The sequence below is a fragment of the Lissotriton vulgaris genome, chromosome 6 (genome assembly GCF_964263255.1).
Source record: "Lissotriton vulgaris chromosome 6, aLisVul1.2, whole genome shotgun sequence".
In the NCBI taxonomy this organism is placed as follows: Eukaryota; Metazoa; Chordata; class Amphibia; order Caudata; family Salamandridae; genus Lissotriton; species Lissotriton vulgaris.
This window is the reverse complement of record NC_141694.1, coordinates 1659621854-1659639292: the sequence shown is the minus strand read 5'-3', so window position 1 is coordinate 1659639292 and position 17439 is coordinate 1659621854. Positions and strand designations below refer to the sequence as shown.

General features: G+C 49.5%; 1 protein-coding gene across 1 annotated transcript in view; it reads right to left on the bottom strand.

Annotated features, from left to right (window-relative positions):
• The window catches only part of UTP25 (UTP25 small subunit processome component), a 157171-nt gene that overhangs the window by 53186 nt on the left and 86546 nt on the right, over positions 1–17439 (bottom strand). The window contains exon 7 of the mRNA XM_086927824.1: positions 12192–12602. Within this exon, the coding sequence (XP_086783950.1) occupies positions 12192–12602 (411 nt within the window). The remainder of the gene's footprint in view (positions 1–12191; positions 12603–17439) is intronic.

Genomic DNA, 17439 nt, shown 5'->3' with positions numbered 1-17439 from the left:
CTCGACGGTGTCCCATGGAATTCGTTCTCGATGCAACAGGTTTATCAGACGCACTTTGACCCTCGGGCGCCGCAATTCCCAGGAGCGTCAAGGCCTCCTCTATTTCGGTGATGTGGTAGGCTCTATTGTGAAACGGGACCAAATGGGTAGGTCGATGGGTATTTAACATTTTCTTGACTGAGTTAGTCTGTGAAAGGTCAGAACTGATGGTGGCAGGCCAATGTCACTGGCGCTACATCTTGGTACAACGCACAGGTGGTTCTCTGGAATGACAGTGTCCCGTTTCCTAGCAGCCTGCAGGATGGCCTCTTTCACTTTAAAGGAATGAAGTTTGTTGCCAGGATGTCTCTCGGGTGTTGCCTGTCAACCATTAGCAGTCTCCCCCCTTTGTGCACTCAATTTATTTTAAACTTCACTGAGGTTGAGCCCAGAATCTTGGCAGAGAGCCCCACCACGAAGGCCTCAAAATCCGATCTTCGGCCCTCTCTTCCAGGTTTCTGATCCGGATGTTATAACGCCGAGATCGGTGTTCCAGGTCTGCGCTTGAAGGAAGTATGTAGTGTCTTTTTTTTGTGGTCGGTGTATTGTTCCAGCTCCATTGTTTTAGCTCCCATTTCCACCACTCTGCCCTCCACCGAGTACACATCCCGTCTCAGTGTGGTCAATTTATCATTTAGGTCAGCCTTTAATGTCTCTAGTGAGGTGGCCATGTCCGCCTTGAGTTCTTCTCACAGCTCCTTTTAAAAATCACACAGTGAGGCTAGAAGGTCTCCCTTAGTGAGAGCCATCGTGTCCCTCCTGAAGTCTGCTGGCCACCACCGGAGTCTGTGGGGTCAGAGTAGCTGGACACTCTGTTGCTTTGCTGTTTTTTTGGTGGCATAACAAGATTTTCGGTGCTGTTGGGCGTGCGTGCCAGCCTTGTGGTGCGATTACCTGGTCGCCAGGCACCGTAACCGGAGTAGCCACTAGCAGAGGATATCCATGGCCTATGAATCCTCTGTCTTTCCAGGCTTTTCCTCTCCAGGGGGCCACAGTCAACTGCAGACCATTTTCCCCCACGGGTCCTCTCATCACTTTGAGTCAGGCCACTTATCCACCATCTTGGGATCAAGCAGACCGCGGCTCCCAGCTCCGCCGTCTTCCTACAGTGAAGACGGCAATGACTCCGGTGTATCTGCCTATCTCCACCCCGCTCGGTTGCTCACACCAAGATGAGCCCCCTGTGCGCCGCAGTCACCTCAGGTAAGGGGTTCGCACACACATCCGCTCTCTGCACTCCACTGCTTGGAGAAGCGGGCCTTCTCTGTTTCCCTGGCGGAATGCAGCAACAGTCAAACAGCCGTATGGAGGCAGTAGCACCCCCTCACGCCGCATCTCTGCCACTGGCGGTCCAGCTGTGCTCACGGCGGGCCCAGCAATGCTCGTGGTTGGCCCCTGCCGCAACTCCGCACCCGTCTGGGACCGCCACCATATGCCTTCATCCAGTATCAATCGGGCCCCAAGCCCACCAAAGGTCTCTTCTATCTGGTTGGTGCAGTTTCACTAGATTCTACATTGTGGATCATCGCATTTGTCTGTTTCCCCGTATTATTGTTGGTAGTGGAACCATCGTGGATTATGTCCACCCAGCCATCTTGGCTGGCCACGCCCTTGACTGGTGTCATAGCACTTTTTAAACAAAATCTCGTGGGAGGCAACCCGGAGGAAGGGCGGGAGTCAACCCAGAGGAAGGGCGGGAGTCAACCCAGAGGAAGGGCGGGAGTCAACCCAGAGGAAGGGCGGGAGGCAACGCGAAGGAAGGGCGGGAGGCAACAAGAAGGAAGGACGCGAGGCATACACTGAGGAAGGACGGGTGGCATACATGGAAGAAGGACGGGTGGCATACACGGAGGAAGGACGGGTGGCATACACGGAGGAAGGGCGGGAGGCAACCCGGAGGAAGGGCGGGAGGGAGGCAACAAGAAGGAAGGGCGGGAGGCAACAAGAAGGAAGGGCGGGAGGCATACACTGAGGAAGGACGGGAGGCATACACTGAGGAAGGATGGGTGGCATACACGGAAGAAGGACGGGTGGCATACACGGAAGTAGGAAGTAGGACGCGAGGCCTACACGGAGGAAGGGCGGGAGGCCTACACGGAGGAAGGGCGCGAGGCCTACACGGAGGCAGGGCGCGAGGCCTACACGGAGGCAGGGCGCGAGGCCAACACGGAGGCAGGGCGCGAGGCAACACGGAGGCAGGGCGCGAGGCAACACGGAGGCAGGGCGCGAGGCAACACGGAGGCAGGGCGCGAGGCAACACGGAGGCAGGGCGCGAGGCAACACGGAGGCAGGGCGCGAGGCAACACGGAGGCAGGGCGCGAGGCAACACGGAGGCAGGGCGCGAGGCAACACGGAGGCAGGGCGCGAGGCAACACGGAGGCAGGGCGCGAGGCAACACGGAGGCAGGGCGCGAGGCAACACGGAGGCAGGGCGCGAGGCAACACGGAGGCAGGGCGCGAGGCAACACGGAGGCAGGGCGCGAGGCAACATGGAGGCAGGGCGCGAGGCAACACGGAGGCAGGGCGCGAGGCAACAAGGAGGCAGGGCGCGAGGCAACAAGGAGGCAGGGCGCGAGGCAACACGGAGGCAGGGCGGGAGGCAACACGGAGGCAGGGCGGGAGGCAACACGGAGGCAGGGCGGGAGGCAACACGGAGGCAGGGCGGGAGGCAACACGGAGGCAGGGCGGGAGGCAACACGGAAGCAGGGCGGGAGGCAACGCGGAAGCAGGGCGGGAGGCAACGCGGAAGCAGGGCGGGAGGCAACACGGAAGCAGGGCGGGAGGCAACACGGAAGCAGGGCGGGAGGCAACACGGAAGCAGGGCGGGAGGCAACACGGAAGCAGGGCGGGAGGCAATACATAGGGAGGGTGGAAGGCAGCGCAGAGGAAGGACGTTGGGCAACATGGAGGGGAGGAGGGTGTCAGACAAGGATGCAGGAGGGGAGAAATAAAAAAAGCACTATGATGCAGCTACTGTTGGCCGTGCCATAGAACTTTTTTTACTGCTCCCCTGAGGTGACAAGGACATTTGTCGTGAGCACACGGAAACGGAGGGTGAGCAAGAGGGACAGAGGAAAGGAAAATGGAGGGTGGGAGAGAAGGGCTGGGGACAAGCAAGGAGGGTGGAAGGAATAGGGTGGTAGGTAAGCAGACAGGCAATGGAGGGTGGGAAGGAGGTATTGTGGTCAAGCTGACAGCAGAAGGTGGCGGGGAAGCTGGGTTCAAGTAGATGGACAACATAGGGTCATTAGGTTGCAGAGACGGGGGATGTACACAGAGGGTCGAAAAGTACACAAGAGATATAGAGGAAAAACACATACTCTCAGAGTGCTTAGACACAAATAAAAAAGTATCACCTGAAAAAATGAGCAGTAAAAGGACAGAAGTAATGTTCTGAGGAATGACAAACCCACAAAGGATGAGAGGATATTGCCTAACGGCTAGAGCGGCCGACCTCAGAGATGGAGAACAGGTTCGAGTCATGGCAGGAATGCTCCACATCCTGTGTTTTTGGGCAAATAAATCACTTACTCTCCCCGTGCCTAACAATAAAAGGAATGTGCTCATGTAAGCACTCTGGCCACCCATTGATACCCAACACTCTTCTTTCCTCACCCTCTAAGTGTAGCAGCTCATCGATGCCTGCGAGTGGTGAAACAGTGTTCTGATCCGAAGCTCCATCGCTGTCTTGAAGAACCACCGGCCCACACCTCCCAAACTTATGTTTTTGTTGAAATTAGATGATTTATCCAAAATGAAATACCTGTAATGCGTAGCTAAATGGCTGTATTTCCGGAAATTGGCAGGCTGATTTATTCATTTAATTCCTGCAATATAATTAAGGCTGAAATTTGAAAGATTTATTTATTTATTTATTTATTTATTTAGAAAGTTTTATATAGCGCGAACAAGATCTTCGCAGATATCAGAGCGCTTTACATAGGTGAATAGCAGAATATACACAGATACATCTATAGTGTTAAAAGTACAGTGAAATGATATCATAAACAATCAAGTAGTCAATTTCAAAGTCATACAAAAAAGCAAAGGGTTCGAACAAGTAGTACAGATGAGCACTGAGTCTTTGAAGTTGATCCCCAGTAGTGGTTCAAGTGCATTTAGCCATGAGGATCGCTTTTACTTCTTTCTTGAAAAGAATGGTAGATGGGATGAGTCTGATTTCAGGGGGGAGTGAGTTCCAAATCCTGGGAGCCATTCCTGAGAAAGAGCGTTTGTAGGTTTTTTCTTTGCGGAATCTTTTAGGCTTTAGCAAAAGATTGTTTGTGCCTCTAGTGTTTCTGGATCCTCCAGAAATCGTCAGCTTCTGAGCGAGGTATCTAGGTGAGCTAAGGTGGACAGCCTTGTGCGTCAAACAAGCGATTTTCAGGTGTATCCTGGCTTCAAAAGGCAGCCAGTTCAGGGATTTGAAGTCAGGGGAGATGTGTGAGTGTTTTTTTGATCCAGTGATAAGTCTCGCTGCGGCGTTTAAAGAGGCTCTTATGGGTGCCGTAGTAGCTAGGGGGAGACCGCAGAGGGCGGTGCTGCCGTATTCTATTCGAGGGATGACAAGTGATTGTACCGCAGTTTGGAAATCTTTGGCTGGAAGGAAGGGTTTAAGTTTCCTAAGGGTGTTGATTTGGAAATTTGCTCCCTTAGTTGCTTTGTTGATGTGTTCCTGCATGCTGAGATTGGTGTCGAGTGTTATGCCCAAGGATTTCGCTGAGTCCACGATGGTGGGTTGAACATTGAGTGCCGTTAGGTGTTTAAGCCACATTTGTGCGGTAGTGATCTTCGCGGGAGGTGAGATCAAAAGGAACTCTGTTTTGAGGGCATTAAGTTTGAGATGATTAGCGGCCAACCAGGATTGGGTGCTACTGATCGTTGAATTCAAGAGCGTGATGTCATTGGGTGATTGAAGTTTGAGATAAAGTTGGGTGTCATCAGCATACATGTGGAAGTGTACATTGGATTCTTGTAGCAAGGTGGTGAGAGGTTCCATAACTAGGTTGAACAGAGTTGGGGATAGGGAGGATCCTTGTGGTACGCCTAGCGTTACAGGTCTTGGCGCGGACATCAAGTTGTTGCTCTTGAATTTCTGCGACCTGTTATGCAGAAAGGACGTGAACCATTTGAGCACAGTTCCAGATAGGTCCATTCTTGTGTTTAATAGGTCGAGTAAATTCTCGTGTTTGACGGTGTCAAATGCGGAGGAGAGATCAAGGAGGATTAGGAGGCAGGTATCGTTATGATCTAGGATTTGGAGGGCGTCATCGATTATGTGAGTCATAGCAGTTTCAGTACTGTGATTTGCTCTGAAGCCTGATTGATGAGAGTTGAGAAGATCAAACTGAGTAATGTGCTTGGACAATTGTATTTGTACGCATTTTTCCAGCAGTTTGGCAAGAGTCGGAATGTTGGTGATGGGGCGGTAGTTGTTGAGGTCTGAGGGGTCGGCTGTAGGTTTCTTTAGCAAGGGTGTGACTTGTCCAACTTTGAGGGAGTCGGGAATGGACCCTTGTTGAAGTGAGCTGTTAATGATTTTAGTCCAGAGTGGAAGGAGCGACGGGGTAAGGACTTGGACAGCGTTAGCAGGAAGGGGGTCCGTGAGGTGATTGGAAGGTTTCAGAGTGCTGAGCAGTTTGCCAATTTCTTCTTCCGTGTAGGTGACAAAGGTTGACCAGATGGCATTGTTTTTTGGTTTAGTTGGTGCTATGCAGAGGGGTTTGGGGTAGCGGCTTGCATCCATGAGTAGGTCATTCTTTATGTTGTCAGTTTTTTGGATAAAGAAAGAGGCGAAGTCTTCGCAGGAGGGAGCTTCACCCATAGTGTTGAGAGGTTGGGGGTGTTCTTTGGATTGAGTACGGATAAGCTCAAACAGCTTTCTCGGACGATTTTTGGCTAGGTCAAGCTGACGGCTGAAGAAGACTGATTTTGAGCGTTTTATTTTCCTGAAGTAGGCATTTCTCTTTTTCTTCAGGGTTTTTAGGTTCAGTGCAGAGGGAGCTGATCTCCAGGTGCGCTCTGCCATTCGCATGGCACGTCTGTCGTCATTGAGACTCCCGTCGTACCAGGGATTGGAGATTTTTGCGGAGGCTTTTTTTAGCTGCAAGGGTGCGACTTCATTAATTATTGAGGACATAGTATTAAGATAGTGATCAGTCAAGGATTGGACGTCCTTAACGCCAGTAGGAGGAAGTAGTGAATTGCAGCTGTTGGGGGGGCAGGGGGTTTGAGTTTAGTTTTTTCATGTCTCTTTTCCAGATTTTGGGCCTGGCGGATTGAACAGGGTTAAATTTAACTTTTACATTGATGAAGAATGTGATAATATGATGGTCTGACCAGTCACAGGGTTGGATAGATTCGAGTTGGATAGAGGCTTCTTTGGAGATGATAAGGTCGAGGATAGAGCCTTTCTTGTGAGTTGGACTATTGCAGATTTGAGTGAGGTCAAGGGCGTTAAGGAAATTCTTCAGACCTTTCACCACCGCATCATTGTGATCGTTCCAGTGGAGGTTGAAGTCACCAAGGTATATTTGTGTGAGTTGTCGCCCGGAGTTGGTTGAGATCATATCCATGATTTGCTGGGAGAAGGTAAGGTTGTCGCCGGGTGGGTGATAAATGCCGCGAAGAGTGCAAATCGGTTTGCCCTCACTGATAATATCGAAGCAGATGTATTCACAGGAGGTTGGGGAGGGTAGGGAGGGGGAAGTTGCTTTCAGGACAGAGAGGTTGCGCCTGTGTATACATGCGATTCCGCCACCTTTTTTATTGCCAGTCCTGTCAAGTCTGGTGATGTGGTAGTTGGGGGGAACCAGAATGTCCATTATAGGTGTAGAAGATTCTGTTAGCCATGTTTCAGTCATGATGATTAAGTCAAGATCCAATTTTAGGATGAGATCGGCGATAGCGAAGGAGTGTTTTGCGGCTGATCTGCAGTTGAGGAGAGTGCATTTGAGACGGGGTGTGTCGAGGGTGGAAGGGGGTTCTAGAGCGAGGGGGACTTTACTCAGGTTACTATGGATAGCTATTCTGTTGTTCAGTGTGGGGGGTCTAAGGGGATTGGAGTGAATCGTAGGAATGGCAGTGAGAGTGTTGGGTGTTTTGCTATGGGGAGCTGGGTCGTAGGAGCGGAGGAGGGCGATTGTGTCGAGGTCCGAGAGAGGATTACAGGAGCGATGGGGGCGGTTTTCGCGGTTGTGAACAGGGATTGTGGTCCAGTGCGGTGGGAGTCGAGTGCGAGAGTTCGCCACCCGGGTGGAGGTCCAGTTGTGATGGGAGGTGATGGTGGAGGCGCGTGCGGGCTGTCTGGGATGTGTGCTGAGTAATTGTTTGATGATGTGAATGTCTTGTTTGATCTGGTGGAGGGTATTGGGTGAGGGGTGACAGGAGTGTGATAGGCAGAGTAGTTGTTGTTTGATGATGTGCATGTCTTCTTTGAGCTGGAGGAGGGAGGTCGTAGTGCAGTCCAGTGTGGGAGATGTGATGGAGGTGGGGATGGGGGGGTCGGGCGTTGTGTTGGGGGTGAGGATGGGAGGGTCGGGCGTGGGTGACAACGGGGAGATGTTGGAGGTGTGGTTGAGAGTATTGGTGGTAGGCGGAGAGTGCAGGGTGGAGGATGGGCGTTTATTAGTGGTGAAGGGGGCGCATGTACGGTAGTGAGGGGTGAGAATGGGGGGGGAGGTGGGATTGTATGTGGTTCTTTGTTGAGGAGTCGTAGTTGAAGAGATAGGGGTAGCGTGTTCTGCGTGGTTGGTTAATGAGTGGAGGTGAGGGCTGAGAATGGGGGGGGGGACAAAGGGTGGGGTTTATCTGTGAGCTTGTCGATCAGATGCTTAGCTTGATTAGGCGGGATGTGGGTGGGGGCTGTGATGTTATGGGTGACAAGAATGGGAATGTGGGATGGAGTATGGGGGTAGGGGGTACGGCTGGTGTATGTGGGGCCAAGATCAATGTCAGTGATTGAGGGGTGTGGGGTAGCAGCAGTGGATGGGAGCATGGCTAAGGTGCCGGTGGTATAGGAGAGGTGCGTGTCGTTTTGGGGCTGCGCTAGATTAGCGGTGTTGTTGGTATGGGAAGTGGTGTCAGGGGTGAGCGGAATGGTTGTGGTATGAGTGGGGGTCAAGATGTTGGTGGGGGGGGGGTGTGGCTGGTGTGTGAGGGGGAAAGGTCTGAGTCTGTGAATGAGGAATGTGGTGTGGCTACAGTGAGTGGAGGAATGACTGTGGTGACGGGGGTAGAGGAGAGGTGCGTGTCGTTTAGGGGCTGAGCTAAGAGAGAATGGTTGTGATTAGGGGCTGTGAAATCAAGGGTGATAGGACTGAGAGTGCTGTGAGTGCTGTGTGTGCTGTGAGGGGGGGTCCGTGGTTTGGAGAGGTGCTGTATGAAAGTGGGGAACAGGTTGTCTAGTAGTTCCAGGTTCCTGTCTGTGGATTGGATAAGGACAATCCCGTTGTTATAAATAGTGATGGTGGCTCTGCCCGGGAAGAGTTGGGAAGGTGTGATGGTGAGTGTTCGGCCATGAGCGGATTTCCTAGCATTGGAGACGGTGAGTAGGGAGAGGAACGTTTTTCTCCATTGAGCTCTTCGTGTGGTGTGGAAGATGATATCAATGTTTACGGCACCATTGACCGGTGAGAAGTAGGTGTCTGCAAAGGGGGTTTCAGGGTGGGATCAGTAGATTGTGTTTAAAGCGTTTTGCAGCGTTTTTGGTGAGTGCGGGTGGGTAGTTGATTTTATATGTGTGCTTGCCGATGAGCTCCATGATATGGTGACGGAATAGGTAGGGGCGTGTGGGTGCCCAGTATACGCCGGTATACGCCGGGAGTAAAAGTGACACAAGTAACAGTGACACAAGTAACAGCCAGGGTATATGAGGTAGTCGTCAACGTAAACAGGGTAGTGAGGTAGTGAGGGTATATGAGGTAGTCGTCAACGTAAACAGGGATAAAAGTTGTAGCAGGAGCGGAAAATAGATGCAGACAATAACTTCCCTGGCACAGGGGCGGTACCGGAGGGCACCCAAAATATGTGCAGTAGTAATCAGTGTGTCCGGGAGGGAACGGTGTAATGAGTGCAGAAACATATGCAGGAATAAAATAAATAAAAAAACCTGAATCGAAAGTGACAGAAGTGAGTATGTGTCAGTAGCGAAATACACTTGCACACAAAAGTCAAATGCAGAATAAAGTAGACGTACAATACTAAAAATATACTGGAATAAGGTACCTATGCAAACTGTAAAATACCTGATTCGAAGGTGAGCAATAGTGAAAAGTCAGAAATAGTCAAAAATATGTGAGGTACATGAATCAATAGCCAGATACAATTGATAACAAGAGTCACATGAGACAGGTGGTGCTAAATACAATACCACTGTAGAAGGCAAAAATATAAGGTAGCCCTCGGTGCAGGATACAATTAGGAATATAAAACCACAATAGACTGCAAAAATATATGAGGTAGCCCTCGGTGCAGGATAAAATTGGGAGTATAAAAATATAGTACCACTATAAACGGCACAGAGATATGAGGTAGCAATCAGTGCAAGATACAGTTAGGAATATAAAACCACAATAAACTGCAATAAGCATATGAGGTAGCCCTCGGTGCAGGATACAGTTAGGAATATAAAAATATAGTACCACTATAAACGGCACAGAGATATGAGGTAGCAATCAGTGCAAGATACAGTTAGGAATATAAAACCACAATAAACTGCAATAAGCATATGAGGTAGCCCTCGGTGCAGGATACAGTTAGGAATATAAAAATATAGTACCACTATAAACGGCACAGAGATATGAGGTAGCAATCAGTGCAGGATACAGTTAGGAATATACAACCACAATAAACTGCAAAAAATATATGAGGTAGCCCTCGGTGCAGGATACAGTTAGGAATATAAAAATATAATACCACTATAAACGGCACAAATATATGAGGTAGTAATCGGTGCATTACAGGTGCAGATAAAGTGAAAAGTGCTGGATACAGTAAGGGGTATAGTAATATAATATGGTACCACTATGAAAGGCAGACACTATCATAGTCCGACGTGGAAGCGCCAAGTGGTGTACATTGTGCATTGCTCATAGCTTGCTGGAAGGGAGTCTTATCTCTATTTCCGTTGGTCATGCGAGGGGGAGGCAAATTGGGGAGCCTCGCGGCCATCTGGATGCCGAAGGGGATTTATGTCTACAGTTTTATGGCCCCAGCCATTTTGCACAAAGGAGGTAGCTTAAAATGTGTGCAGTTTAATGGCTCCAGCCATATTGCAACAAGGAGGTAGTTAAAAATGTGTGCAGTCGGGTGGGCTGAAATAAATACCTTATGCCTCCATAAGCGTGTTAGGCTTGCCAGCAGGGTTTTGCAGATTCAGTGTTTTAGACAAGTGTCTCAAGGCAGTTATATGTGAGCTGTGTGTTTTTTGCCGCAGGGCTCCAAACCTTCCAGGGTGAGCTCAGACTGACTACCTCCAGAATTCCAAACCTGTGTTTCCTGAGCGGTGGGGTGACTCCTCAGCGAGAATCCATGCCCGGTGCCGGTGGGGGCAGGCTCCTGTCGGCCCCCTAGATCTCGTTTCCCAGGGCTCATTTCATCTGCTACACCGGTCAGTCAGTGGCGCCACACCTCCGGGGGCGCTGTCATGGCCTCATTCAGATCGATCACCCAGCGGTTCCGGCCAGGCAAGGCACCCAACGCATAGCGCCTTGAAGCGGGCGGGAGGGGGGGGGGCTCACTCAGCCCTCCGGTGTTGTGGGGCGGGCGGGCGGGGTCCGTCTCCGTTTTCGTGGCCTCGACCAGCGCCTTGAATCGGGCGGGAGGGGGGGGGCCTCCTTTGATCCTCCAGTGTTGTGGGTCGGGCGGGAGGGGTCCGTTATTAAATTTATTTTTTTAATTATTAAAGTGTTCTCTAGACACATTGCTAATTTTGATTCTTTGGCACTAGAGGGCATTCGCTGTTGTGAATGTTAGTTCACAACTTCGATACAGGCTCTTCATTATCTATAATGATAAAGCTGTAATTATATTATCACAGGTGCTGCCTGGTCTAATCTGTTATTGGTCTGAACCTGTAATCTCTATGCAATTGAGCAGTAGAATTGCTATATGAACCTTTAAGATTTGTCTCAATCTTCTGTCTACGGCACGTGGTTATGAAATTTGTGTAAAGCTATTCACCCAGTCCCTTCCATTTACACATGACCAAGAAACTACTTAAAAACAGACTCGACAGAAAGAGTGAAAAGAGATTGTCAAGTAAGGCAGATGATGTGAACTTGCACAACCAGATTTTCTTAAGTGTCTGTAAGAGATATAGCTCATTAGGCAATCATTAGAAAAAGTAATATTGAAATATTCACTGCTTTGTTATCATTTTTTTAAAGTTTTCTTGGGAATGATCAGTCCTAACAACCTTGTAGAAGGACAAACTAAGACTTGCCTGGCACATCACAAACTGACTGGAATACTCCATTACTACCCTTTCAGAATCTTAGGATTTTTAGCCAACATATGTGAAAATATTAAACTCAGCTCAGAGGGGTCTACTGCATCACAACTTGCTGATTAAACATGTCTGGCCTTTTTTTTAATTTACTATAAAGCAGGTTTGGGACATACACATTCTGCTGAAAGTCAAGGCTATAATTAAACTGAAGCACCTTCCTCATTAGTTAGGACTGAAGATAAAAGATTAACAAAAAAGCATACACAAATTAGAGTGATCTAGAATGAGGAAACTACAGCATGATCTAAGAACTATCCAAAAGCAACAAACAAGAACATGTAGGCAGCAGAAACCTTCCCTGACAAAAACGGAAGGAAAAGAAAATCTTGACCCCAAATATAATAATTGTAGCAGCCCTTCCATCGAACATTTCATGATGTATAATGCATAAATCAATGCTATTTTTCAACAGTTATCACCTAACATTGGACAGTAAATTCTAGACCCATTCAAGCATAAAAATGGGTCATAGACTTAATCAACTACCTTCAAGTTATAGTATTTGTGCAACCTTATTTAATTTAGCTGCAAATACAACAGTGATCATAAAGTTAATCATGTTGTGGGAAGAACACAGTGACAACAGCACGGGCATAAATAATAAGGGTTGTGAAAATGAGAACAGAAAAAATACATTTGCTCACCTTTGGCCTAGTGAGTCCTTGATCTCGCAATTCCTCATCCTCCCCGAGGGATTTCTGTTCTCTTTTTTTGGCGTTATTTCTGAGCACTTGAGAATTAGCCTTAAGAACGTGATTCAATGCATGCAAACAATAAATATGCCGGACCTCTTCCCCTTGCTCTGTTGCAGTCCTCTCAGGATAGAATAAGTCCTTGTAGGAGTTCATAATACCAAAGAGTTCCTTCTGCAAAGGAGTAAAGTGGTGTTCACTTTTCTTGTTCTGTGAGACAATGAACTGTTCATTTGCTTTTGGCCATGTGGTTTCCAAAGGTTTTTGAAGGTGTAGCTTTTTCAAATTCACTTCTTTTTCCACTTTGAAGATTTTGAATTTAGGCAACGTTGAAGTGAAGGTAAGCTGTCCCAGTGTTGACCACTAACAACAAAAAAAATAAGACACTGACATCAGCATACTTGGAAAACAAATGGAGTGGCAATAATTATAAACAAGTGGCATTTGTGGGTATTTACAAGTCTCAGACCTAAAGATCTAAGTTGGATCCAAGGTCAGCAGCATCGAGCAACCTAGGCTCTTTAACATCTCTCTGTGCCGTCAAATGGGACCTACGGCACATTCTTTTAAATAGGGACTATACAGCATTTGAGATTTCCTAGAACCTCCCACAAAATTGCTCTTTAGTCCAAAGATTTCCTCATTGGTGAAACACTATTGAACACCAACCTTGGCATGTTTGTAGTAATATCAGAGCACAAGCTGTTGAACTGGAAGCATTTTTGATTTACATTTAATAAATTCTAAAGTGAAAGGTGCCTCTGGAGGAAGAACTATTCCAACAGAGGCACCTATAGTAACTGTGTCAAACTACTTGAGAAAGAAAATATAAACTTTTGTTAGGTCATAAAAAAAGAATTAATATTACGTAGCTGTTTTCATAAATTCCCTTTTTTGACAAAAAAAACATGAACATATCAACAACCAGGAACAATGCACTGAACTGGAATACACAGTCAACTCAACAGAGACTATACAAGACGTGTATGTCCTTACAAACAGTCCAACAAATATCCAACTCTCTATACAACCGTGCAAAACAGGAAGAACTGAAACCAATTCTTGAACCACATTATCAGGTCGTGAAAGCAGTTTCTCGAATGTAGAGATATCTGAGCACACCACACACTAACAGTAAAAGAGGAGAGACAATTTGAACGGGTGAGAGATAGATAGGTGAAGACAAAATTTACTTTGGAAGGCCACAGTTCTCATTTGTTCATGTTGCAGGTGCTAGACTTAGCCACACAAGTGAAGTGAGAAAGCTGGATACTAGGAATTCTGCAGACTTAACAGGATACAAAACTTTCCCTCAAAGAAATGTGAAAATAGTTATGATTTTAACTGTTTTGAGATCTGCAGGGCATTCAGGGTGAGAAAAAGTAACAGGATCCACGCACCACCCTGGATTTGCCTGGGTCTCTAGATTTAAAAAATGCCTTGAGTTTGTAAGGTTCCCAAGTTGTCGGCTGGGCTAAAGACCAAATACTGCATCTATTTATCATGGATAGTGAGAGGAGGTCGGTATGTATACGCTCTCAGTCAGGCCTTAAGACAACACCTTAGCCAAAATAATTTCCTCTTGCTTACCATGGAGCAGGGATGCTTCAAGCCTAGTCAATGGCCTCAGGGTCTATGCGGGCCATCGCCTCCCTTGGTTTAAAAAAAATTTCTCTCCTAGTTTTCTGTGGTGTCTACTGGGGTTTCTGGTTTGCTCCTTTTGGTGTGGGTGCATGGTCTGATGCCAGGATGGAGAGTACCTGCCACTTTTTTGGCTAATGCATTCCTGGTGTCTAGTGAGCTCTCTGCTCCCTTACACACTGGGCATAAACACTTCCTATTCAACCCGGTGGAGTGGGAAGAGGGGGGAGGAAAGACCGTATCTGCCCTTTTGGGGTGGGAGCATGGCCTGAAGCAAAGGTGGACCGCCCCCTAGCCCTTCTTTTTTATTATAATTTTTTCCTTGGTGTCAAGTTGCCTTTCTGCCCCACCCCCTCAGCCTCCTCCATGGAAGCAGACCGGAGGTAAAACCCCTAACCTGTTCCTGTTCCCCCGGGAAAGGGAGAAAGACTGTCTTTCCGATTTTGGGGTGGGAGCCTGACTGTTGTATCAGGATGGGTAGGCAAAGGGAGCATATGCCTTGGTTGGGGCGCGGGGCCTAGAACGGTGCCCCTCAGGCTGCTTGACTGCGGCGCCCACCGGAAAAGTCCACCACCCAGCCATAGAAGTCGGCAAAGCCACCCTGCACCTCCCTCAGGGGATCTGGTGCTCTCTGAGACCCCTGCCTACACAGTATCGTATCGTATCGTAAGGGGTGCTTGTAGAGCGCACTGACACCGTGGGTTTCCTGGCGCTGGTTGGAAGTAGAGGGGACAGAAAGACTAGCCAGATTGGGGGAAAAGCCAAGTTTTTAAAGACTTACGGAAAGAGGTCAAAGAGTTGGAGGTTTTGAGAGAGAGGGGGAAAGAATTCCAAAGCTTGGGGGCCAGGTATGCAAATCTCCGGCCTCCAGATCTACAGAGCTTGTAAGAAGGGACAGTCAGGAAATGAAGATGAGAGGATCTCAGATTGCGGGATGGGCGATAGGGTCTGATAAGGGATTTTACAAAGGCGGGACAGGGGCCAGCTAATGACTTGAAAATAAGGCAGCCGATCTTGAAGGCTGCCCTAGAGATGACAGGGAGCCAGTGGAGTTTGACAAGAAGGGGCCTGGCGGATTGCCACTTCGGGATCCCTAAGGCCAATCTCGCCGCCTGATTCTGAACCACTTGCAGTCTAGCCATCGATGTTTTGGGCAGACCATGATATATCGAATTGGAGAAATCTAGGCGGGAGAGGACGAGGGCCATGATAACCTGCAGGAGGGCATCAGGTGTAAAGAGGTATGCCACTTTCCTGATCCTGCGCAGTTGGTAGATACAGGACGAGACCACGGTCCCCACCTGCGGCCCTAGGGATAGGGCGGAGTCGATAGTGACCCCCAGGCTCTTCACCGAGGCTACGGGAGTGGGAGAGGGGCCCAAGTCCGCCGGCCAGAATTGAGGCCCCCAGAAGGTGGCGCTCCTACCGGGAAGGAGGAGCTCCGTCTTACCGGGGATCAGCTTTAACTGGTTGTGGCCCATCCACTGGAGAATGTGGGACATAACTGCCTGAAAGTTGGGGATAGCAGAGGGGGAATTGAAAGAAAAGATGAGCTGCAGGTCGTCCGCGTAATTAAACACGGTGACGTCCCACTGCCTAAGAGAAAAAAGAAGGGGACGAAGATAAAGATTGAAAAGAAGAGGGGACAAAGAAGAACCCTGGGGGACCCCGCAGAGCGAATGCTCTCTAGGAGCCCTGAAGGCGCCCAGGCTAAGGGTCTGAGACCTGCCGGTCAGAAAGGATCTGACCCAGGCCAGCGCTGGGCCCTGGATGCCAGCCTGTTCGACACGGTGGAGAAGAATGTTATGATCCACCGTGTCGAAGGCGGCTGACAGATCTAATAATACCAGGGCCTGGGGAACAGCCTTGTCAACACCGTCTCTCAGGGCGTCCAGCACGGCCAAGATCACTGTCTCCGTAGAGTGGCCGGGTCTGAAGCCTGCCTGGTTGGCCTCGAGGAAGTTGGAACTCTCGATGAACTGCGTGAGACAGGTGGTGACGTGGGCTTCCAGGATTTTTGAGAAGAAAGGTAAGAGAGAGATAAGGCGGTAGTTTGCCAGGACGGCGGGGTCAGCCCCCGGCTTCTTCAGGAGGGGCACCAGTACAGCCTCCTTGAAGGAGCCCGGCACCGTACCGGAAGAGAGAGAAGAGTTTAACAGGGGGAGAATGCAGTCGGGTAGAGAGTGGCAGATGTCCCGGAGTATGGAGGGGGGGCAACAGTCATCTGGAGATCCCGGCTTGATGCGGGTAGCAAGAGTGGCCAGAGATGTAGAGTCTAGAAGGGGAAATTGTGTGAAAGAGGAAGTGTTGTGAGGAGGGGAGACAGATCCAGCGCCAGGAGACGTTACGGGGATGGTGTCCTTAATCAATACGATTTTTTCGATAAAAAAAGTGCTGAGGGTATTACATGCTTCCTGTGTGGGGGCCTGAGTGGGGAGCGTCCTGGGGTCGGAAGTAAATTCATTAAGCACCTTAAAGATTTCCTTAGACTGGCAGGGGGCAGATAAGATTTTACCTGAGGCATAGGTTTTTTTTAGCAGCCAAGATGGCGAGTTTATACCTATTTCGGGCAGCCACATAGGCATCTCTGCTTGAGGAGCAGTAGTCCCTCCTCCACTTGTGCTCAAACTGGCGAAGTTCCAAATGGAGAGCTTTTAAGTGGGGGGTAAACCATTTGTGGGAATTACTGTGCCGGGATTGGGGAAACTTAGTGGGGGGGGCAAAGATGTCACTGGCTGTAGTAAGCTAGTCTGCCACAAGCCCATAGAGCTCGTCGGTGCCAGTGTCATTGAGTGACAGGGGATAAGTTTGGGACAGATGAGCCAATAGTTTGGGGAGATAGACAGCCTTCCACTTGCGAGCCGTGCCACCCTCCCGTGGGGGGACCTTAATCTGGCCAACTGCCGAGAATGTGGTGTCGATCAGACAGTGGTCTGACCACACACAAGGTGTTGTAAGTGGGCGAGAGGACGTGACTCCATGGGTCCAAATATGGTCGAGGATGTGGCCACCCTTATGGGTGGCAGACCTGACTAGCTGGATGAAATTCAGGCTCGAGAGACCCTCGAACAGTTCGGAAGCATGTGGGCCAGCGTCCTCGTGCTGAAACCAGTAATTAAAGTCACCAATGATGACAATACGGGGGGGAGCAGGTAGCAATGTTGGTCAGCTGGTCGATGAAGGATGAAGGGAAGGATGGCATAGAGTGGGGGGGACGGTATAGTAGCACAAGAGTGACTGCACCTACCTCGGTCCCCAGGCTAAGGACCAGGGTGTCTACTTCCGGTAGAGTCAGTGCCACCATAGTGTCCAGCCACGGGGCCCACGCGCTGGTTTCTGGGGACGGCGCGAGTGCGGCGCATTGGGGAGTGGCCCCAGCCATGCTTTCTCTGCCCAGTGCGCCTAGCAGACCAGCCCGCCAACACGCTCCTGCCCGTATTCTCTGTTGGGGCTAGCTCACCGGGGACCGGGCCTGCCCGCCGATTCATCTAGGGGTGACATCTGACTATGTCCTCTTCCAGGACGATGAAAGTTAAGCCCCTGAAGGACATCTTTGGAC